The sequence below is a fragment of the Pleurodeles waltl genome, chromosome 1_1 (assembly GCF_031143425.1).
Source record: "Pleurodeles waltl isolate 20211129_DDA chromosome 1_1, aPleWal1.hap1.20221129, whole genome shotgun sequence".
NCBI classification, from domain to species: Eukaryota; Metazoa; Chordata; class Amphibia; order Caudata; family Salamandridae; genus Pleurodeles; species Pleurodeles waltl.
In genome coordinates, this window is record NC_090436.1 from 780,397,532 (window position 1) to 780,421,502 (window position 23,971).

The window sequence follows — 23,971 nt, forward strand, 5'->3', positions numbered from 1 at the left end:
ACATCTGCTGGAGCATTTCACTGGTGTCTTCCCAGTGCATTCGGGCTGATTTGTGGAACTCAAGCCCAGCATTGGGGAACATGTGTAATGTGTGCGGGGCGCTACCCTCTGGTATTCATAAAGCAGGGTGGGCGCTGTGACCCCGCTTGGCTCCCGCGCCAGTGAGGAGTGTGTGGGGCACCACCGACAGTGATTGGGAGCATGCGACCAGAGCACGCACTCCCTGGTGCCTGCGGCGCACAAGTGGGTGCCTATTTTGGTGGACTCACTGCCGCAACCTGGGCTGAAACAAGGAGAGGAGCCGGCCCCAGTGGGAAGGCTTCCCTAGGCTGGGCCACCTTGCAAGGAAGAAGGTAACGGTCCAGCTGGACCTTGAGGGCTGAGGCGGGCTACCTGTATAAGGTGGTGTTCTGTTGAAGGCAGCATCTGCACTGCATGAACCTGGCTGGCTGCCTTGTTGCTCTCCCTTCACGTGGAAGAAGTAGCCAGCAGGAGGCATATTTCCTCGAGCTGCTGCGCCGCATCCGCGTGGGCTGCAGCCCCCTTTGGAGTCCTTGCAAGGGGAAGCCCAAGGAGGGTTTACCCATCATTCCCTCACTGGGAACACCCCCAGCTGAGGGACATCTCCGGTTGTTGTGGCCCCATGGGAGAAGTGGGGCCACCTCCCTCCAAAAGGAGAAAGTACTGCAGTTATAGTAGTAGGAGCGCCAGAGCACTTGTGCTGACTGTGGTGAGTTTTTTACTCACCGCATTTCATGTAAAAGAAGCACAGACGCGATGTGATTTTGATGTGGAATGTGCTGTGGGGTGATTATCGCTAGGATTTTTCCTATCACCAGGATGTGTTTTGACCTCAGTGTTTTCCCTGCATTTCATGACCTGATGTTACATGATATATTGTTCTTGCCTGGTTGGGTGATGTGCACAATTTCAGGATCTGTCTGGTATGTACTGGGAGGATAATGTTTATGATATGTGCACTATGGAAATGTTTAATTTTAGTTGTATGATGATGTATGCTGATGGTTTGACAATTGCCGGTTTGGCAAAGTATTACTGATTTATGTTGTCATAGTCTATGGTTTTTATGTAATACAGTTTATTTTTATATCACCTGTTGTGAAGTCTCTTTTGTGGTGCATTTATTGTATCACTGGGTTGTGTGTGTTGTGCAAACGCTTTACACATTGCCTCTGGGATAAACCTGACTGCTCATGCCACCCTACCAAGGGGGCGAGCAGGGGTTATCGTAGGTGTATAGCTCCCTTACCCTGACCAGAGTGGTAGTTACTGCTTGGCTAAGGTGCCTACCCTACCCATTTCTAACACATTTTGTAAATTTGTTCAAAACAGATGAATTTCGATGTGTATATACACTTTCAGCAACAGAGGCTACAGTCGGGGATGAGGCTTGAGGAACCGTTATGATAGTGCTTAGATGAGTAGAAGTGAACAATTTGATTGTACATGATAGAATCCGACCAAAGGAGATGTCTTTTGGTGAACATCGAATACTCTTATTTCTTAATCTCACTCCTGAAATGCTGGTCAGGAATAAAACTTTTTGTCAGTAAAGAAAGAACTGAATAAACACTCAACATAGCAGCAACACTCAGCTAACCAAAGCAACTCAAAAAGAAACATCTAAGGAAGAAGTACAAGAGGAAACAGTCTGAACCTTTTTTCCTAATATTAAAGTTTCGTCGCTGAAATGATGATGTAGCTGTGCTATAACTTGTGCAGTGTAGGGTCAGACAGAACCCACAATCATAACTGGAACGTTTCCATGTGGTGTCTGAGGCCGTAGCTATCTAGTCAAAGCTTTTCTAACAGTTTTTTTCTCTTTTCTTTGTCTTTCTGACCGTTTTATACCACATATCACCTTTTAGATAGGTGTTGAAGTACAGGTGCGGTTCACGTGGTGTGTCACTAAGTAATGTTTTCCATTATATGTTAGCCACATTTGGATGGGATTTAATGAGGGGTTGGAAATGATGGATAACTGATATTGAGTTGATAGTCATACCATTGTATTTATTTTAATATTTAGGAGTTAAAAATACATTTGTTCTCAGTATTTGAAATATTACAGGTGAACGTACCATCTGCCAATTAATGGTTTCCCAGGTACCTACAGTAGAATTACAATTGTATTTGCTTTGATGAAACACCCAGATTAATTATAGCTTTCAAATCAGGTGTCTTGCCTCAAACGGTTAGAGTGAATGATTTTCTTTCCATCGTTCATATTGCCTAGTTTTACTTTTTACCCATGGAAAATTAGATAGTATCATCTACGTAGGTGCACAATGAGGATATTTAAGGAGGTTGGTTTTATAGGTGTCTGAGTTTAAAATAATTGTAATATCTGCATAGTTTTTTAATTCGTGTTACGCATTTCTGGGATATCCCCAGTTTCTGTCTTTTTTTCTGAAGCTTCCTAAAAAAATAATATTCTTGAATAGACAATTGACATTTAGACATTCTTACGGTTTGTTTGTGTTACTGTACAGAAGGGATGTGGCCAGTCCCTTGTGTTTGAACAGGACCAATTGCATAAAGAAGCTAAAAAACGAGTACTCGGCAGACGTCTGGACTGATTTTAGTATTGTTATCCATTAGGATTTTGCTGCTGCCTTTTCTTGATCTAAACGGATATGTTGTGTTTTTTGCTCAATCATATAGTGTCGGTGTTGGGCAGGTGCCTTATTTTTAGACCAAGTAACTGTAGAAGTCCCTTAGCAAAATGATATTTGCAAATATAGATGTTATGTGCAGAGTTTAGAACTATTTTAGAAGGGACAGATGTTCAGCCATGGAGCAGAGCAAATGATTTCCAGTTTTTTGTGTGGGGCAAAGAAAAGTGACAAAAACTAGTTTTAAATATCAGCTGCTGTCAGGAAGTGAATCATGATAAGCACAAATATAATACTGTGAAGCAAAAAAACAAAACATTCCCCTTTTTCCTGGACAGTTCCAGCGAACGTAGTTATTTCTGGGTGATGGTGGACAGAATGCATAGGCGGAATCCAGATAAAAAGTGCACGATCAACGGGGCATCAGTAATAATTTGGTAAAACTAGGAAAGGAGGAGGCAGGCACGGACGACAACATAATGTAGTTAGAAAGGGAAGTCAGTCAGGTTAGAAAGATAGTTAGCCAAGGACGTTTTATTCAGTGATTAGTTAGGGCCAAGATGTGTTAACCTAAAGCACGGAAAAGTCTTTATGGCGATAATTAAATGTAGAGGATATTTTCGATAAAGATCGATGTATTCCACAGGTGATATGAAGGGAGGTATTTAAACCATAGCCCGGTAAATGATTCCACGTTGTAGTCTAGGTTTCCGTATGTTTTCTGCAAAATATTAATGAGGGGATGAAATGAGCGGAAGGGATGCAGGAAAGAAGTTCAGGTATGTAAATTGCATAAGTTAAGTTTCATTAAGCTTCATTCACAAATTCTCTTGCACAGCTAAATTAAATTTAGTGTCAAAAAGAGTCATCTCTGCAAACAGCTGTCAGGTCCTGATTAAATGAATGAGAATTTGTGGACATTTGAACTACCAGCCCCAAAAACACACCAGGTGACCCGTTTTTCTGTTGACACAATTAAAGTAAATGGGTGGGAAAATAAAAAGGAAATATGTGTGGAGAGGATCAGATAGATGACAGTTAGGGCTACTCCCAAGTACAAGTAACTTTGTGATAATCCCAAGTGTTACCAATGGTGTTTCCCATCTCAGGTAAATGCTTAACTTTAGTTCCAATAAATGTATGTGTTGGTAGGCCAGTAGTGTGGAACTGAGCACCAAGTCAGCCTTATGATTTGGGTGTTAGTGCAGGGGCACAGCTACCAGTGGTGCAGTGAGGCCCAGAGGTGTGCCGAGGCCCAGCTACAGCAGCCCTGTCCTTGAGCCCCGAGATGGCAGCTAAATAACCATGCTGGAGTTCCGAATGTGAACGAGACTTGAATATTTATGGTTATCCTCTCACATTTGCTGTGCGTTCAAAGACAGAAGCCAGTCTAGTCTTTTATCAAATTGCTACTTATTCATTAACTTATAGACTGATATTTACTTTTCTTTTAATTATGGCAAAGTTTGAGGACTTTGTAAAGAGAACTACGTGACAATCTTGCTGGTGTGAAAGGAAAGGCTGTATGCATCGTTTTCTTCTAAAATAACATTTAAATGCCTAGAAATGAACAGTACAAATATTTCAAATGAATCAACATTTAGGAATGCACAAATTAAGTGTTTTTTCATAAGATGTAATGGAAACAATTTTAATATAATCAAAACACACCAGGGCACTTGCTGATGCACAAATGGTGATGCACAAATGCCAAATATTCACTAAAACCACATTTTCCCACATGATCATTTGTGCACTATATAAGAGATGAAGTAGCCCCTTCAGTACATTATAAGGGTATTGCAAGTCACAGAAGAGTTCCATATCCATATAGAGGAACAGGCCAAAAGCCCAGTTCTTTTAAAAGGTTATGGAACTCCGAGGTGACTTGTAATATCCCTATCATGTAAACCAGGGGGTACTTTATCCCATATAGTACATGGTCACACCTTCACCTTTCCCACAGACTACTTAAAACCATGGTGCATAGCTTTTTTCATTTGAAAGAGTGAGCATGTTTGCAAACATAAAGAATAAAAATAAAACCTCTAGTGCAAAAGTAAAGACATCAAAAATCTATTATATCTTTGTTGCAACCAGCATTTAGAAACAGTTCAAGACAAGTCCGTTTTTTTCAGAAAGCTACTGTAGCTCAGAATGTGTAGGAACATGAAGAAATATTATAGCTTTTCTCTATCTTAGAAGTGCAAAAATAAACATATTCTTCCCTCTGCTTGTCCTTGTAAGCTATTTAAATATAGCAGAGGAAAGAAAATAAATGTTCTGTTTTGGTTGTTTAAACAGCTGCTGCAATTAGTTTCATGACCTGACCTGCTTTTCGGCTGCTGACTGGCAGCAGGCATTGTAATGTCAGAGCTCAACTGTAATAACTCATAATAGTTGAGTTATGATGTCTTTTCGTCATAATCAGCATCTAAGAGCGGTACCAGTCACCAATTATAAAACAAAATTAGAGACATACCTTTATGCAGGGATTACAGAATTCCATGTATTAAATAGTTTTATCAGTAAAACTGTTTGTCCAAATTTAGTGGTTATTTCAAAGGAAACTATGCTATCTGTTAATGGCAGTGGCTACCACACCAGGCTTTACTCATTTATTTGTTCCTAAATGCAACACTAGCTACCTACTACGTTACCACTTTCTTGCTTAATCGGCATGGCACATTTGTGACACTTGTTCTTTATGTGATGCTTGGATATTTCAGAATCTCTATCAGTTCACTGCCTACTAGGGCAACAGGAGCTGTTACAGCACTGGGAGCTTGCTGTTAGCTCCGTCTGATACCCTCAGCTACAGGAGTCAGACTCCGAGCAGCAGAATCTACTGAAACAACTGTGGAGGCACTGCAAAGGCCTCATTTCACACATATTGAATAGCTAAGCAGTGCGTATGCTCACTTTTGTAAATGCAGAATGCGCAATATGGCCCGGGCTCCCTTACGCCAGCAGAGATCAAAGAGGAAGATATGCCAATGCTGCTGAGTGGTGTCTGAAGACAAGACAGTCACAGTAATCACTGTGTTCAGCATGACACATGAAGAGCAAACTATGGCAGTTAGTAAAAGAACATAGACATAGGACAGTGTTGTAAGTGGTAAAATGAATGATTTGAGCATTATTTGTTTCACTTAATGCTAAAAATGCCCAGGTATCTTAAAAACTACTTCTTGGTGTTGTGCAATGCATAGTTCTTCCTTATTGCAACCAGATGTAGGAATATGTATCCTTCTGAGACATGTGGGAACTGGCCAGAATCTCAGAAAACAATATGCTGCTCCCCAGAGTGAGATACGGAGAACAAGAGAGCTAAAGTAACAGTTATACATGATACTGTAGTAGAAATGGGCAACACAACAAATTAACAGGGAGAGCCGAACCAAGAATCTGTCTTGGATCTGAGAGCCCCGCCACAAGATGAGTGACAGGAACATTTGGCACGGAAATCATGCAACAGATATTACACAAAGTTCCAAAAAGTATATTTCTTTGACAAGCGTTTCACCTAGTACATAAGATTATATCACTGCACCATTCCAACAACAATAGTGAAAATAAGAGGCATTTTAGTTGTCATGCACACTATTTATGTGGGTTATATTCTTATTTGACACACAGCAACATTATAGTTCATTAAGTCAAGCAAAAGGGAGATTTTTGTACAGCACACATCCTCATGTATTTCAATGTTTTCTCATATGCAATAATGAAATAAATAGAAGACACAATAAAATAAAATACTCAATTTGATCCAGTGGCTGAGCCAGGAGTGATCCCAGGTTTTCTGGTTATATACTGTGTAGTTCAGCCACTAGATTGGTATCCCTTTCTCGCTTCTGTTTGACATCAATGTTCAATGGTTTGTCTCTCATTCTGGCTGCATGAGCATTGGGTAGCAACAGAAGCCCAAGAAAGCTCAGATGTTTTTGAGCTCAAGGGGATTTCTAGCTGAACCAGAGTGTAGCTTCTGACTCAAGCCTTCAGTGGTTCACCCACCTCTACACTTTACTCTGGGTATTCTGTGGCTCCAATAAGCTTAGACGCTGCTGCCAGTGTGATACCTGTTTTTTAGGTGAGGATAACGCACTTTGCACTGCTGATGGCCATTGCTAGCGCGCATGGTCCTTAGTAAGTAAACTTACAAGGGGACGTGTATAGGCCGATGAACCTTTTGGATCACATGGAATAGCCTAGTCATGTAGTGACCAATGTATATCAATAACTAATACACAATCAATAACCACTGAGGAAAACATTAATTATAGTCAACATTCATAAATAACCACAACTCAATATACTTTTTAACAAATGTTATTTCCCTATTAGTTACAATTCTAATGCAATGAGGTTAACTCAAACTTTATTTTAATCATCTCGGAATTAATTCATTAGTGACCACCAATAACATAATCTAATCAGAACATGAGAAAGCATATGCTCTATGGCTTCAACATAAGCAACAAAGCTGAATATGTTAGCATTAAAGACAGCGTTCAGCAATCAATTCGTCAATCATTTGTCACTTTCAGAGTCACCCAAAGTAAATTTACCTAACCCAGATTAGCATTAGCATGTGGGACTTCATGCAAAAAACAATTTAGAACATGAATTTGGAAAACATCTAACTAGATGTAAAACAATTTAACAGCACAGTTGGTACCTAGAAGAAAAGGCACAAAAGTTAATTAGTCACATTGTCATAGCTACCTATCCACAGAATTGTTCAGCAACAAAGTAAGTCTTCGTCTTCAGTACATCAATCGATCAGCAATGCATCAGGCTCTCAAGAGCATAAGCCCAATGACAGAATCTCGAATCGCGTCTTCTAACATCATCAATTCTCCCCTCACATCTCAAGTTTTAGCCCCCTATCATGACTTTTTATTAGAGTTTTTCAGTCCATCCCCCTATTCCTAATTGGTTAATTAATCTCAATATGTGACGCTACCCAATATATTCAGTTCTTCAAATCTATGAATTCTAATATTTCATCACTCTCAGGTTGTCGATTGGTTCACTGTACAATGTCCTCATCATCTGGCTCGTCAGGTATTGAAAATGTTGCATCTTCTTCTCCAATCAGTGTCTATGTTGTTCAAGTCCTGGGAAAGTACATCAAGTCTACTCTACACAGTTTTGTATCGAGTTGATTCCATCATCTCCTGTCCGTGGGTACATTGCAGAAAATTCTAGCTAAGCAGACACTTCAAGGTTAGTTCAACATCTCAGCTTCTCTACAGTGCGTGTTTATTCAGCTTCTGCATGAGGCCTGGCAAAACGGCCATAACTTCGGCTAAGTTAGCTCTACAATATAATGTAAAACACACGTTATACATCTCACTATGACATATTAATACATTTTTATTATTCATTTTCATTATTTTCCATATTTTAATCATTTTTAGTACAAATTGTGAACATTGGCAGCCACTCTTCGTGGTTACATTTTCAAACATGCACATTAATTTCTCTAGATTAATCATTTCTACCATTTTCTCATTAATTAATAATGCATAACACTCATTAATAATTTTAATTAGCATATCTTCTTCAGCACCATCTTGTATCTGTGCTGTGTGTGAGAGGAATGTACTCCACTGCCAAATGCTGCTCATTGTATGTGTGTGTTTAGACACAGGCTTGGACTGCTGCTGCACATCCTGTCCATTTTCTGTGCTCGTGAGGGTAGTTTGCATTGTTTCTGACCAGATAGGTATGTTTTCTATGGTTGGGAGGGAAGCATGTACTCTGGCCCAGCACTGTGTGGAAATCTTGCAATTTGTGTGAGTCGAGCTTACACTCATACAACCCAGTGTTCTTCCTTACACATGTACCAAATCTGAAATCCTGCTTGTTCGTAGTATCAAGGGAGGCATTTAATAATGCTGCATAATGCTACACTTGTTCCATGTCTTCGGAGGAAGCCTACAGTGACCCTGCAATACCACATTTGTTCTGTGTCTTTTTAGGAAGCTTGCACTGGCTGGCCCCGTTGTACTACACTTGTTCCATGTCTTTGAAGGAAACGTGCACTGGCCCATCCGTGCCACACTTGTTCCATGTCTTTAAGTGAAGCTTGCACCGGCAATGCAGTACCACGTTTGTTCCATGTATTTGAAGGAAGCTTGCAGTGATGGGCCCTGCAGCAGCATACTTGTTCAGTGTTTTTGAAGGAAGCTTGCACTGGCTAGCACTGCAATACCACACTTGTTCTGTGTCTTTAAGGAAGATTGACCAGTGTTCCTGCTCATGTGCTCGATTTCTGTGTGGTTTAGATCTCACCAAAAAACTGTTTTAGCTGTCTCATCAGACTCATATTTTTGCAAAAGGAATGCATAGTTTTGCTTAGAGAAAATGAGCTTTGGTTAAGTCCACTTCAGTTATTCATCAGAAACAGTGTCATTCACAGATTAAGATTAGTACAGCTCTTTAGAACAGCATACATACATACAATTGAGCAGTGGATATGCCTTCTTCAGCAATTGACTTTGATACCAAGGTTTGGCTCTCTCTAATAGATAACCACTGGTCTTTAGAATGTCAGGTAGTCTGAGTAACAGTAGTTTGCCTATTTACTCAGTGTTACTCCGACTCAAGAGGAGTCCAAGCTCCAGAGTTATTTTCTTTAGATCATCCACCACCAGCTCATGCAAATGCAAATGCAGACTAGTGCTAACTGAGTTATGAGAGTACCAGCAGTTGCACTGCCATTGCTTTCTTATGCAGAGCACCAGCATCACTGCCGCAAGCTTCAAAACCATGCCACCATCTTGAAACAATATTCTGCATACTTTGCTTACATTTTCTTACCATTCCAAGATGACAAACAAGTGTGAAGCTTTTCTTTTTTTTATCGATGCACATGCCCTCTACAATGAGTTGCAATTTTTTTTGTTTTTCTTTCTTTATTTTAGCACATGGGTGTACTCAAAGAAAACAACCACCTTGCTTTTTAGAAGGCAAGTGGAACTTTTTTTATGCCAAGACTTTACCCTGAAAATCCCCACAAAGATCAAACTCACATAGTCTGCAGTGCTGGTTCAAGCATGGCTAATGGGAGATTAGATAACCCTAGTGTACATTAAGGCTTTAGTGTAGCTTAGTTTAACAGCTTTGAATTGTGTGAATGGCACAATGAACTAGATACTCAACTTTTGTCTCCTATCCAAACTTTGCTCCTTCCTAAAGAGCAGCTTACTTGTGTGTGAACACAGGATAGCCACCATGTTTGGTAGGTGCATTATGAGGGAGGTGCCTCTGAGAATACAGGATTAACATTGCCTGTTATAACTGCAGGGTATGCGGACTACAGGTTGAAAGTTATGCCTATGTGATTGCAGAGTGAGGCATATGCCTTTGTGAGTGCAGTGTGGGATGTGCCTATGTGAGGGTAGCAGTGGGAATGCGAGGTACCTGCATGTTATGTCTTTGCACTTTACAAGTGCCAAACCTATTGGCTTTGTTAATGCTTTTTAGGGATACAGCTTTGACTTGCAGAACAGCAGTGCTGAGAGTGCAAGTGCAAATACATCAGTGTGTGTATGACAATAGTAGTGAGTGCTGTTGTGGTAGATACAGACTCTGTCAAAGTAGGTTGAGGAGTGTTGGTGGCAGGTGACAGACTGAGATGCCACATTATTGAGGGGGCCCATTTGCTTTGCCTGCATTAGGGCCCATTGCAACCTAGCTACACCACTGTATTAGTTTGGGAAGATTGTGAGTTATTCACAAGTAATATATCCGCGCCCTTCCTTTACTGGGAACCAAGTACCCCAGTGCAACACTTGGGTTCCTCAGAGAAGCAGTCAAAAGCCTACTTAGGGGAGGTGGTGTGGGCTAGTAACCCAGCTCACCGATATGCAACAACAAATTATTGTTCCGTCTATGCTTTTTCTGTTAAAACACATACTCTACTGAATCCTATGCATTCATTTACAGATATGTACACTTAGAGAGATGGAAATACCTTTGATGATACCCTGAGGACAGTTCACACCCCAACAAGCCCAGAACTTTATAATCATAGCACCCCACCTCTGCTAGACACAATGTAAGTGAATGTCACTCTCAACTGCATACTGGCTTTGTCAGAGTATCACCCAATTATTAAAAACCAGAAATAAATAATTTCATACAAATGCAACACCACTGAAATCAATGTTGATAGAACTATCTTTTAATAATAATAATGAACCCATATAACATTTCAGTATTCCTTTTACTTTGAATATGCTGCTACTGCAGATGTAGGACCAAGCAACATAGATCCTCACGCTCCACAATCTATGTGCAAAAGCACAAGCTCCAGGGTGATTTAAGAACATTGAAAACCTCTCCCGGGGTCCTAATGCTAATCCTATGGGTGACATTTAGGGGTACAACTTCTAGAGGGCAGCCCCCCAAACACTCATTCAAATGGTTGTGCCTCTGCCCTTCTTGGGGTACCACAAAAAATAATATGCAAAGTTCAAGCCCTGCCAAGGGGCTTATGGGGCACTCTTCTGCTCCAGGCCAGGAATATTTGATGAACAATTTTGTCGCTCCAGAAATGCTTTTGTTACATATGCGCCCTTGTGCTGTGTCTTTAAATTGTTTTTAAAATCTAGGTTCCTGTGCCTACTCATGCATAGGAGTATCATTGGTAAGGAGTTACCATTCCTTGTTACAGTGCAGGAGCTGACTCGTTCTGTGCTCCTTTCAACACAGACACAAGCAGGTGGGATGAGGGTCCAGTGTTATTACCTCCCATGCTGACTGCAGATGAGAGACTTGGTGCGGGTTGCACCCAGCCCCCTAGACACAGCCATGGGGGGTGGGTGCAGCACCCTATATGATCTGTGGTACTTTCTTGGTTTGCTGACTTGCATAGATGTGGTGCCCCAGGACAATTCTGGTTGCCTCCGGAAATTAGTTTCCGGTGTCAAGGGCTCCGGGAAGGGTCCCCATATGCACCCCACCCTATTAAAAAATATTAACGAAAGGTGAGCTGAACCCGAGGACTTGGCCCTCGCTGCGGGGGGTACTTGACCTCTGAGTCCCAGAGTGCTACTCGCTCTATTTTTCTGCCTAGTCTCCTTGGGGGACCAGGCTTCTGGTGATGGTTCTTCTGGCACTTTAGGTCTGATTTAGATGAGGGTGATGTTGTATTGATCCTTGTGTGAGCTGTAGCCACCAGGGTGGAATCTTTCAACCCTTTTGGCCTCTAAATTTACTGTTTACTTTATAGATGGATTTCTAATGCTCCTGCTGCTCAACCTAGCCTTTCTCTAGGCTCCTGGGGCCAGATGGATAATGCTTTTTTGCATTTGCAAACGGTGCAAATTGCAAAATTAGGCCGTTTGCGAATGCAAAAATGCCCTTCACAATGTATGAAAGGCATTCGCACTGCAATTTTAAGAATTCCTTAAAATTACGACTTCATTTAGAGAATCGCAAATTGCTATTCTCCCAATTGGAAATCGCACATAGAGAATTCCTATTTGCGATTTCCAAAGCACATGTATCAAGCATTTCCTAAATGCGAATTGGGCATTTAGGAAATGCAGTTACTACAAACTAAAGTTTGGTGGTAACCATGTGCATATGTAAAAAATGCATCATAAATGCATTTTTAAAATTGACATGTAGCACATACATGCGCCTAAGGCATGTGTGTGCTTCACATGTCCGTAAAAATATTTTTGGGGTGCAGCAGAGGGGGCCTTAGGCCCCCAGCACCCTGGGATTTGCATTTCCTAATTTGCGAATTCCTTACTGGAATTCACAATTTGGGAAATGCAAAAACATTCGCAACAGGCCCATAGGTGCAAATGGGGTTGGTTCTCTATTTGCAATTCAGTAATAGCATTTTCAAATTTTAAGAAATCGCTAAAATCATATATACCATTTTGCATTTCTTAACCCCTTCGCTGCCAGGCCTTTTCCCCCTCCTGTGCCAGGCCTTTTTTTGGCTATTTGGGGCAGTTTGCGCTTAGGCCCTCATAACGTTTTGTCCACATAAGCTAGCCAAGCCAAATGTGCGTCCTTTTTTTCCAACATCCTAGGGATTCTAGAGGTACCCAGACTTTGTGGGTTCCCCTGAAGGAGGCCAAGAAATTAGCCAAAATACAGTAAAAAAAATTATTTTTTTAAAAACGGGAAAAAATGGCTGCAGAAGAAGGCTTGTGTTTTTTCCCTGAAAATGACACCAACAAAGGGTTTGCGGTGCTAAAATCACCAGCTTCCCAGCTTTCAGGAACAGTCAGACTTGAATCAGAAAACCCAATTTTTCAACACAAATTTGGCATTTTACTGGGACATACCCCATTTTTACAATTTTTTGTGCTTTCAGCCTCCTTCCAGTCAGTGACAGAAATGGGCATGAAACCAATGCTGGATCCCAGAAACCTAAACATTTCTGAAAAGTAGACAAAATTCTGAATTCAGCAAGGGGTCATTTGTGTAGATCCTACAAGAGTTTCCTACAGAAAATAACAACTGAGAAAGAAAATGTTTGAAATTGAGGTGAAAAAAACAGCAATTTTTCCCTACGTTTTACTGTGTAACTTTTTCCTGCAATGTCAGATTTTCGAAAGCAATATACTGTTACGTCTGCTGGACTCCTCTGGTTGCGGGGATATATAGGGCTTGTAGGTTCATCAAGAACCCTATGTACCCAGAGCCAATGAGTGAAAAATAGCTATCAAGAAAACCTTTGTATTTCCAAAATGGGCACAAGATAAGGTGTTGAGGAGCAGTGGTTATTTGCAAATCTCTGAATTCCGGGGTGACCATACTAGCATGTGAATTACAGGGCATTTCTCAAATAGATGTCTTTTTTACACACTCTCTTATATTTGGAAGGAAAAAATGTAGAGAAAGACAAGAGGAAATAACACTTGTTTTGCTAATCTATGTTCCCCCAAGTCTCCCGATAAAAATGATACCTCACTTGTGTGGGTAGGCCTAGCGCCCACGACAGGAAACGCCCCAAAACGCAACATGGACACATCACATTTTTTGAAAGAAAACAGAGGTGTTTTTTGCAAAGTGCCTACCTGTAGATTTTGGCCTCTAGCTCAGCCGGCACCTAGGGAAACCTACCAAACCTATGCATTTTTTAAAACTAGAGACCTAGGGTAATCCAAGATGGGGTGACTTGTGGGGCTCTGACCAGGTTTTGTTACCCAGAATCCTTTGCAAACCTCAGAATTTGGCTAAAAAAACACATTTTCCTCACATTTTGGTGACAGAAAGTTCTGGAATCAGAGAGGAGCCACAAATTTCCTTCCACCCAGCGTTCCCCCAAGTCTCCCGATAAAAATGATACCTCACTTGTGTGGGTAGGCCTAGCGCCCGCGACAGGAAATGCCCCAAAACGCAACGTGGACACATCACATTTTTGGAAAGAAAACAGAGGTGTTTTTTGCAAAGTGCCTACCTGTAGATTTTGGCCTCTAGCTCAGCCGGCACCTAGGGAAACCTACCAAACCTGTGCATTTCTGAAAACTAGAGACCTAGGGGAATCCAAGATGGGGTGACTTGTGGGGCTCTGACCAGGTTCTGTTACCCAGAATCCTTTGCAAACCTCAAAATTTGGCTAAAAAAAACACATTTTCCTCACATTTTGGTGACAGAAAGTTCTGGAATCAGAGAGGAGCCACAAAGTTCCTTCCACCCAGCATTCCCCCAACTCTCCCGATAAAAATGATACCTCACTTGTGTGGGTAGGCCTAGCGCCCGCGACAGGAAATGCCCCAAAACGCAACGTGGACACATCACATTTTTTGAAAGAAAACAGAGGTGTTTTTTGCAAAGTGCCTACCTGTAGATTTTGGCCTCTAGCTCAGCCGGCACCTAGGGAAACCTACCAAACCTGTGCATTTCTGAAAACTAGAGACCTAGGGGAATCCAAGATGGGGTGACTTGTGGGGCTCTGACCAGGTTCTGTTACCCAGAATCCTTTGCAAACCTCAAAATGTTGGCAAAAAAAACACGTTTTCCACTCATTTCGGTGACAGAAAGTTGTGGAATCTGAGAGGAGCCACAAATTTCCTTCCATCCAGCGTTCCCCCAAGTCTCCCGATAAAAATGGTACCTCACTTGTGTGGGTAGGCCTAGCTCCCACGAAAGGAAATGGCCCAAAACACAACGTGGACACATCACATTTTTTCATAGAAAACAGTGCCTACCTGTGGATTTTGGCCTCTAGCTCAGCCGGCACATGGGGAAACCTAGCAAACCAGCTCATTTTTGAAAACTAGAAACCCAGGGGAATCCAAGATGGGGTGACTTGTGGGGCTCTGACCAGGTTCTGTTACCCAGAATCCATTGCAAACATCAAAATTTGGCCAGAAAAACACTTTTTCCTCTCATTTCGGTGACAGAAAGTTCTGGAATCTGAGAGGAGCCACAAATTTCTTTCCACCCAGCGTTCCCCTAAGTCTCGCGATAAAAATGGTACCTCACTTGTGTGGGTAGGCCTAGCGCCCACGAAAGGAAATGGCCCAAAACACAACGTGGACACAACACATTTTTTCACAGAAAACAGAGGTGTTTTTTGCAAAGTGCCTACCTGTGGATTTTGGCCTCTAGCTCAGGGGGGGCAGAAATGGCCTAAAATAAATTTCCCCCCACCCTCCCGGGAGAGACGCTTGCCTACGGGGTCGCTCCCCTTGCGTGACATTGGCGCCAAAAAACAAATCCCCGGTGCCTAGTGGTTTCTGCCCCCTTGGGGGCAGATTGACCTAAAACCGGCCAATCTGCCCCCAAGGGGAACAGAAATGGTCTAAATACAATTTGCCCCCCAGGGGAGCGACCTTACCTAATGGGTCGCTCCCCATCTCTAAAAAAACAAAAAATAAATTTGCCCTGGCGCCTAGAGGTTTCTGCCCCCCCGGGGGCAGATCGGCCTAATAACAATAGTCCGAGCTGCCCCCAGGGGGGCAGAAATGGCCTAAAATAAATGTGCCCCCCCACCGCCCCCCAGGAGCGACCCTTGCCTACGAGGTCGCTCCCCCGCGTGACATTGGCGGCAAAAAAAAAATCCCCGGTGCCTAGTGGTTTCTGCCCCGCTTGAGGGAAGATCGGCCTAATCAAAATAGGCTGATCTACCCCCCAGGGGGGCAGAAATGGCCTAAAATAATTCCCCCCCAGGTGAGCGACCCTTGCCTAAGGGGTCGCTCCCCACCTAAAAAATAAATTAAAAAAATTATACCTGGTGCCTTCCTAAAAAATGCCCCTCATTGGGAGCAACCCTTGCCCAAGGGGTCGCTCCCTTATGTCTATTTCACAATAAAAAAAACATCCCTGGTGTCTAGTGGGCGTTTCAAAAGCCGGATTGCAAGCAATCCGGCTTTTGAAACTCTTGGAGAGACTTCAAAGGGAAGGAAATACATTTCCTTCCCTTTGAAGCCTCTCCTTGCCTCCCCCACGTGATCGAAAATCGCCCTCGCGTGCTGACGTCACAAGGGGGGTCAGGGGGGTCAGGGGTGGAAGGGAAAGGGCTTCCCCTTCCATCTCCGCCTTAGGGGGGTGGGTGGGGGTCACCTCGTCCAAGGCACAGAACCGGTTAAATAGTGATTTCTTAAAATTCGCTGTTTAAGAAATGCAAATCGTTTTTTTGATACATCTGGCCCTTGGTACCTGCCTTCACCCAGGGCCTTCTTCAATAGCCCTCCACAGCCCACGAGCAGAATAGCCTTCCTGCCACACTCGACAAGCCCCATGGCTTTGACAGCCATGCGGGGCACCTGTATATCAGCAGCAGAGTGAGTGCCTCCCCTCCTGATGGGTGTCGCCTACCTGCAGGACCAGTTCACAAAAGTGCCCCCTCATGCGGGATATTCTCTCTACTGTCCATCAGAGGGTATAAGAGGCTCAGCACCACTGACCCTGGAGAAGCAGTCCTATTCTCTGGGGACCAGTTGGAGTCACAGTCCTGATGTCTATCCCTTCAGGGGAGTCATGTGACTTCTCCTTCTAGCTGGGCCTTCCTCCAGCATCATCACTCCTAGGTCCAGAAAGTTCTCAACTGTCTCTCCCTTGTGCAGGGCTTTTGGGTGGGGGTGGAATGCTCTGGAAGGTAGGTATCTCTGCCCAATCCTAGGGCCCATATCAGCAATCCACCCCTGCCCCAATCCTCCTGCACAGCATTCTGAGGCATTTAAACACGACAGCCTGAAGTAGTCAATAGAAATAAGGGTCCGCCCCACCACAACTGCCACAGCAACCTGAACCCTTCCCACTGAAATTTCAAAGGTGAGCCTCCCCTGTGTCTGGCACCACTTGTCAGGCTTTCCTCCCTTTGTGTCTGTGAGTGTGGGCTTCCACAGACTAAGTGCAGTGTGATTAGTACATGCATATTTCCACCACACCCTTCCTTCCCCAGGAATTGGGCCAAGAACTGGCAAGTGACTTTATTGTGTATGGAGGCCTTTCATCCTGTTGGCCAGCAGAATAATTAACTTGCCCTAGTATGTGGGTACAAAGATCTGGAATCTGATTATGAGCTGAGCAAGGGAAATATGATAATCCTCCCAGTGCCATGGGGAGTACAGTTATCACAAAAGTGACAGTGGATCTACATTTGGTGTGTATTTTCTACCCTAGGACTGATATGTGCTCTGTACCTCTAGGTCTAAGAAGGGCAAAACTGTGCTGTGGCACAGATTTTGACCACAGTGTGTAAAACAGTAAAACACACAGACTTTTCAGAAATCATTACCGACTTCATCCTACATTATGAATGCCTTCCTGCATTATAGGGCCTGCACCAGGTCAGCACCAATCCCTGGTGGGTCATTTCTATGACAGGTAACCTGTGCTCTTATATGCTCAACCCACACCGATCTGCACACCTGTATTTTGTTCACATGTTTGTATGTCACAAGCCCAGAACCTCTTACCTTAGCTGTTCAGCAGCAGCCTTATCTTAAAAGGCAGACACTGGCGGTCAGCACTCTTTGTCCATTTCCATAGAATTTACAGTGAGTGAGACTCAGTTAGTTAGACTCACTAACAGTGGAAGATCAAAGCCAGGTGGTCAAAAAGCAAAAGAGCCACAAAAAATAAATGGGTGGAACCCATTTCCTACAGTGGGGTGAGAAAGAGAAGAGATTTCCTTGCATGGAAAACGCTTTACATTATGAGAAATAAAAGGACAAAACGAATATGTAGAAATGCACATTTTCAAACATGTTGATTGTCTTGTTTTGAGTGTATTCCTAGTACCTACATTATTCAAAGATTTACGTGTGCACCTTTGATCTATGTTTTTCATGCTATTATCAGGCATCACATTTAGTGGGGCTAATCTCATCTAACAAGCGAAGCACAAGAGTGCTCTGTGGCCATTCTCATAGCACCGCTCGGTACTTGCTCTCATTCTCTGTTGATTGTTGCCATAGGGGTAAATGGGAAGTGGGTACAGGCACAGGGCTACTAGGCTTTCCTGGTTGGAAGTGGTTGCACAGTTTGGGACCAGTGGTTGCTTCAAGAAGGAACAGCAGTCTCAGAGTATAGCCAGAGTTGGTAAGCAGTGGCAGAGGTGCGCAACCACAACACTCAAGCAAGTGGGAAAGTTGCAGTGATGATGCAGACTTTTGACACTCAAGCCCAAGAAAGGGACCTCATAGAATATATATGCAAGCTGACATGCCTCTTCAGGTCCTCAATGCTGCTTCATTAAAGTTGTGCTCCAAACATACCAGGTCTTCCAAAACGTAAAATTGATGAGCACGTTGTCGCATGAACAGGGGCTTTCAACTATGCACATGGACACATTTAACTGTCGCTGCTTCCCAGGTTTATTTCTGAAAGGTTTTGCGAATTTCAGAAATTCTTAAATTAGCCTTCATGCAAGGTAGACTTTCTTTGTCATTTAGGCTAATGATCAGAAACCTAGAATTGCAGATTTGCTCAGTTTTTTATAAGTTAGCAACTTTGAGGCTTCTGGTGCCTGATCAGTTTTATTGCCAGGCAGTTGCGGCTAGGCAGCTATTTGAAGCAGTATTGTCAAGTCAGTGCTAATAATTTCAGCAGATTCCTGTACAATGTATCAATGCATTTAACGTCATGTAAACCGTACATTATGTCTTCATTTACTTCCTTTTTTTCTCCCTTTTAGGCTATCACGTTCAGTGAGTGGACAAATATTGTGTTTGGGGCACACTTTCTTATTTCTTGTTTAATGGGGTAAGCAACCACGCAGATATGCAAAACCTGTTTACGATATAATGATTCTATTTTACATTTTGTTTCAATGAAATGTCTGTATTTGCACTCTAATTCATGGGGCAACACCTTATTTGTTACACTGAAATATTTTCAGGTCATTTAGTTTGACAACAATTTTTAGAAGGAACTCCGAGAGCAAAGTGTTTTTCACAATTAAATCACAGCAACCTTTTCAGTAATGTTGCTAAAGAAACAATTTTACAGAGCCTGTCCTTTTCAGGAATAATAGAGAAGTGACTATCACCTTAAGGTTGAGGAGCTCATCTAGAAACAGCTTGGTGCCCTATAGAAATATTAAACACATAGACATCATATTCTAAATGAGTACTTGCATTTCATTTTCCCAACTCTGTCTTGAGATTGGTGCTAGGCAGTCCACAGCATTAGACTGGGGAAGAATTCTGATTTTCAAGGCTGATGTCTTTGGCAGTTAGTGTCCCTCTCAGGTCAGGAACAGATCTGAAGCTCCTGTAACAATCTTGCTATGAGTACTCGAGAGAAGGCCTGCGAGGGAAGAAGCTATCATTGTGGCGAGAGGGGTACTGGTGATATTCCTACAGTGATGAGCTGCCTAGAAAAGGCCCAGCTGTTTGAAGAAGAGAATGAGCTGTGCAGAAATGACTACACAACACCAATGGAGAACTAAGAGACACATCCAGGGCCGTGTGGCCTACTGGAAGCTGTTGTGAGCAGATGACTGTCCTGCCCGGCTAGAGCATTGCTAGCTAATTCCCCCATAGATATAGGGCCCTCTTGTTCTAAGTGGCCCTGAGTGGAGATATCTTGATGCGCGAGGCCAGCAAAAAATATATTGCAACAACACAATCATCTTGTCCCCAGCCTTTAGAGCAGAAGAAACCTGTGCATCTGTGACAGAGTTCCCATCATGACGGTGAGCACCATTAGCCGACTCACATTTGTATTGAGAATGTGTTCTCTGGAGCAGCTCTGGGATCTGGGGGACTTTTGTGAATCCTATAAAAGTCCGAAATGTATGATTCTTAGCTTGGGTTCCAAAATTTATGTTTGTGAATCTGGTCCTAAATAGTCTAAAGAAGTGAAAATCATTATCATATTTAGGTTCCCTTCCATCCATTAAACCTGAATATTGGCCTTTCTCTCCCAGTGTCATAGTTGCTCAGACATTAAGCATTGATTATTAGCAGTCTACATCCAACTTTCAGAATAGTCACAAAAATCCCAAGAAATGTGCATAGAATTGCACGCACAGTGTAAATGCCCAAGTGTACTTCTAATGCTCTGCATTTACTTTGCTTAGACCATTTCATGACCCAGTACTTGGTCATTGCTAGAGTTAAATGGCATCAGAGTTAGTGAGGTGTGATCCTTTCACCAGGTATAGTGTTAGAATTTTAATATGTGACAGTTTACCTCTTTTTTGCCTGTGATATACTCACTTGTGTGCTTGCCTTTGGTAGATATTAAGAGGAGGATTAGATTCTCTTTTTGAATTCCGAGTGCATGTTCCATAGTTGATCTCCATAGATTCTCAGTGTTCCTCTAATATGTTGGGACCGACAGACCCTTTGTCGGCAGATTGCTATAATCATAAACCCCTGACTTTGATAAAGTGGGACACCACCTTTTGTAGGTGGTTTGACCAATTTACATGCAAAGGCATTGTGTAGATGCACTTTATTTGACATAGTGTCACTAGAAACATTATTACAATAAAACTACACAGATCAGCCTTTGTAAGCTTCTATGGTAGAGTCTTTTTAGCTCACCGTTGTTTACATTTTACTATGGACAACGAATGGACTAAGTGGTGCTGATGCATACAACATAGTTGACCCCAAGCAGTCAGTCCATAGGCAATCAGGCTTGAAATCTGTCCAGGCAAGACTTAGGGAGCCATGTGGTAAGTTTGTGTTCCTTGAACCCTACATCAGAGCAGATTTGGAATGTTTGCTCACAAAATGCTTATTGTTCAATGGCAGATCTTTGTAATTGTAAATTATGTATTCTGTAAAACCACATACACACATCTTTCTACTAACACCTATGTATCCATCTATTCATCCACAATCATCTCTCCATCCACTCTTAAACTAACTCTTATCCACCCATTAACATGTATTTTATGCCTTCAATCTGACTTAAACCCACGCCTCCACACACCTAGACCTAGAGACCTAGACCTATTCATACATCCACCAATCCAGTAGCCACCATCACTCAATTGCATATCCAACATGCCATAACCAAGCCATCATTCATTCAGCCACTCACACTTTCAGCTTGTCAGCTGTATAACCATACCCACTCATCTCTATTGTATGCACCTGGAGCCATCTGGCAAACCATCCCTACTAGTGAACAGCCACACATCCATCAGTCCATGTGTCCAACTAATATTCACCTGAATCTACCTGAATGTTTTGTCTGATCACCTGTGTCTGTAAATGTGTTGTTTACGTCTACGTGTTTCTGCATGTGTCCCTGTGTATGGTCATGTGGCTGTCTATGCGCATATGGATGTTTTTGAGTATATCTCACAACATATGGCCATCACAAAAAAAAAGAACAAGGATACCTGAGACAAACTAGTCCTAATGGCTTTACCAGTGCTTACTATCCCTTATACAAATAGGGAAGAAGGGAGTGCAAATCAAATTACCATTAATAATGTAGTCCAAACAAAAATACCATTACATGCCTAAGAGGAGATCTTTGCGCAAACCTCCTAGTTTACTTCAGATTAGATGGTTCCTATTGTGTGTTTTGCATCAGTGCTACACACCTCCCAATCCTCTTCCCTAGAGGCCAGCTCAAGATTACAGAAATCAATTACTAAGCATAAAAAATAGACCATTCTGCGATTTCCTCATTAATGCTCACTATCTATTGGCTTCTGCCAAATTCATCTGATACGATTGTAAACTGGGCAGCATATCCTCATAACAATTGGGTTTTTGTGTCTTTATACTGTACCATTGTTATAACTGAAGATACTGGTGTCAGGATTCAAGTAGGTTCTTTCATTGTATTATATAAAAAAAGTACATCTGTAAATTGGGCAACCATCCGCCCTACAACACGTCCTCCCCTCCTCTCAGCCTCCGCTTCTCAACCATAACAGATTGGGGTATGAAGATTCCATATTCTAACATGGCTCGAGGTGCACAGACCTGAGAGCATGGGGCGTGCATGAGGAAAAGCATAACTGTATATAAGCTTTCAGGCCCCACGTAGTTATTAATTTAAAATTATAAAGGGCCATTTAGTTAAATTAGTTCTATCATTTAGCAATGTGAACTACAGAGGATAAGCATCATATGAACTATAGAGGATGAAAACCGCATGGAGAGAGTATGTAAACAACATAAGTATAAACCTAACTATGTTACATCACTTAAAATCAGCAGCATTGCATACCTTTCCCTTTCTAACCCAGAACAAATTGAATTACTTTTTAAAAGTGTAAGCATAGTTAGCCTATCAGCAGTAACACTTTTTTATACTTTCTACTAGATGAAGTGTATCTTCACTTCTGATTTTGTCACTTCTATTTAGATATGAATTGTTTACTTTTCCAAATATCTTGTGCAAGTATTCTCTGGCTTAATTAATTGGTTTGGTTTTTCATGTTATGACCTTTCTTTTTAATTTCATCCATCAGTGTGGTATCTTTGGTGGTCAGCCTGAATCTCCTTTGTCTTCTCACATCTGTTGACCTGCCCTGCCTTGTTTTCTTAGGTTTATTCTCAGAAAACCTTTTAGAACACTCTCCTCAAACTAACATATTGCCATAGTAAAAAGATGTTGGCCTTCTACCCTTCCTTCACCCTTCTTAATAATATATTATTTGGTCTAATTTAGTTCTCAAAATGTGTTTTTTCTTGTGTTTTGTTTGTGAATGTGTTTTATATAACGTTCTACAAAAATGGGTTTCTTATCTAACTTCTCTACCTTCTGTCTAACTGATTTAACATAATGTCCAGTTTCTTTACCGGTTGATTCATCGTGCATACCTCTTGAAGAATCCAAGTTGGGTAGACTAGTGCTTAGGTAGCTAGAAAATGTAAAGAGGGAGACTTGACAATGGACTTTAAGCTCGGAGTAAAGTTTCCCATCTCAGAGACCCGTTAACACGCATGCATGTTGGTACAATTCGGTTGAAGAAGGTGTGGAATATACTTTTTGTCAAAATGTACATAAGCTCAGATGCACAGACGGTGATGAGGGTGATAGGTTGCCTCTAGGTGCCGCTTCCATATTTGCACCGACTTGTCTGAATGACATATTGTGTGCTGATGGCACCCTCTGACTTTTTCATCTCCCAGCAGAATTGATAGACGCTGCACTGGGGCACATTTTCTGGATGTTAAAGTGCTGGGGAGAACAGTGGAATGATAGGTATTAGAGTGTGAATAGAGGCCTACAAATCAAACAAGTTGTGTCCCTCAGTCTAGCCCATGCTTATGGAGTATCCAAGTGTCCGTTTCAGGTGAAAAGCACAATACATCGATGAAGAAGGCGAGGTAGCAAGAAGCTCAGAGTAAGGAGCTATCTCGGGGAAGGAGGTCCGTAGCTAACATCTGAATAGTGTACTTTAATAGAGTCTTTCACTCTTACTTTTTGCAGAAAATGTGTTGCAACAAACTGCAGTTAGCTATTTTTAGAAACACTACACAACTGCAATGATGTCATTTCTGTTTTGTGAAGAGGCATACAATAATCTCTATGTTTAGTGACTGGAGCACAATATCTGTAAGGTCTAAATCTGGCTTTTGCAAACATACTTTTCATAGCTATCAGATTAAATTAGCAGAACTTTTATTTCTACTACTGTTGTATTAACATATATCACATGGACTGTCCTGTGTGTAAAATAATGCTACCCAAGAGTGATTCGTATTTCTGCAAATTGTAGTGACACTGTCTGTATTTTTAAATTTTAAAATACCTGGCCTTGTTACAACTGGGATTCAGGCGCAAATGGAGGATAACCCACAAAAAGGTATTAGCATTTGTACAAAATTACTGTATAGCCAAGAAGATTTCCCCAAACACTTTTCACCAGGCAGAACAAGACAAAATGTGTGTATGCATAAAAACATAATTTCACATTTTGC

The 23,971-nt window shown here is 42.0% G+C and overlaps 1 protein-coding gene across 2 annotated transcripts in view; it reads left to right on the top strand.

Moving 5' to 3' along the window:
* Positions 1–23,971, top strand: part of SLC35D2 (solute carrier family 35 member D2) — a 344,284-nt gene that overhangs the window by 276,011 nt on the left and 44,302 nt on the right. For both annotated transcript variants that reach the window (XM_069227861.1, XM_069227869.1), the window contains one exon: positions 18,763–18,830. In XM_069227861.1, coding sequence (XP_069083962.1) covers positions 18,763–18,830 — 68 coding nt within the window. The remainder of the gene's footprint in view (positions 1–18,762; positions 18,831–23,971) is intronic.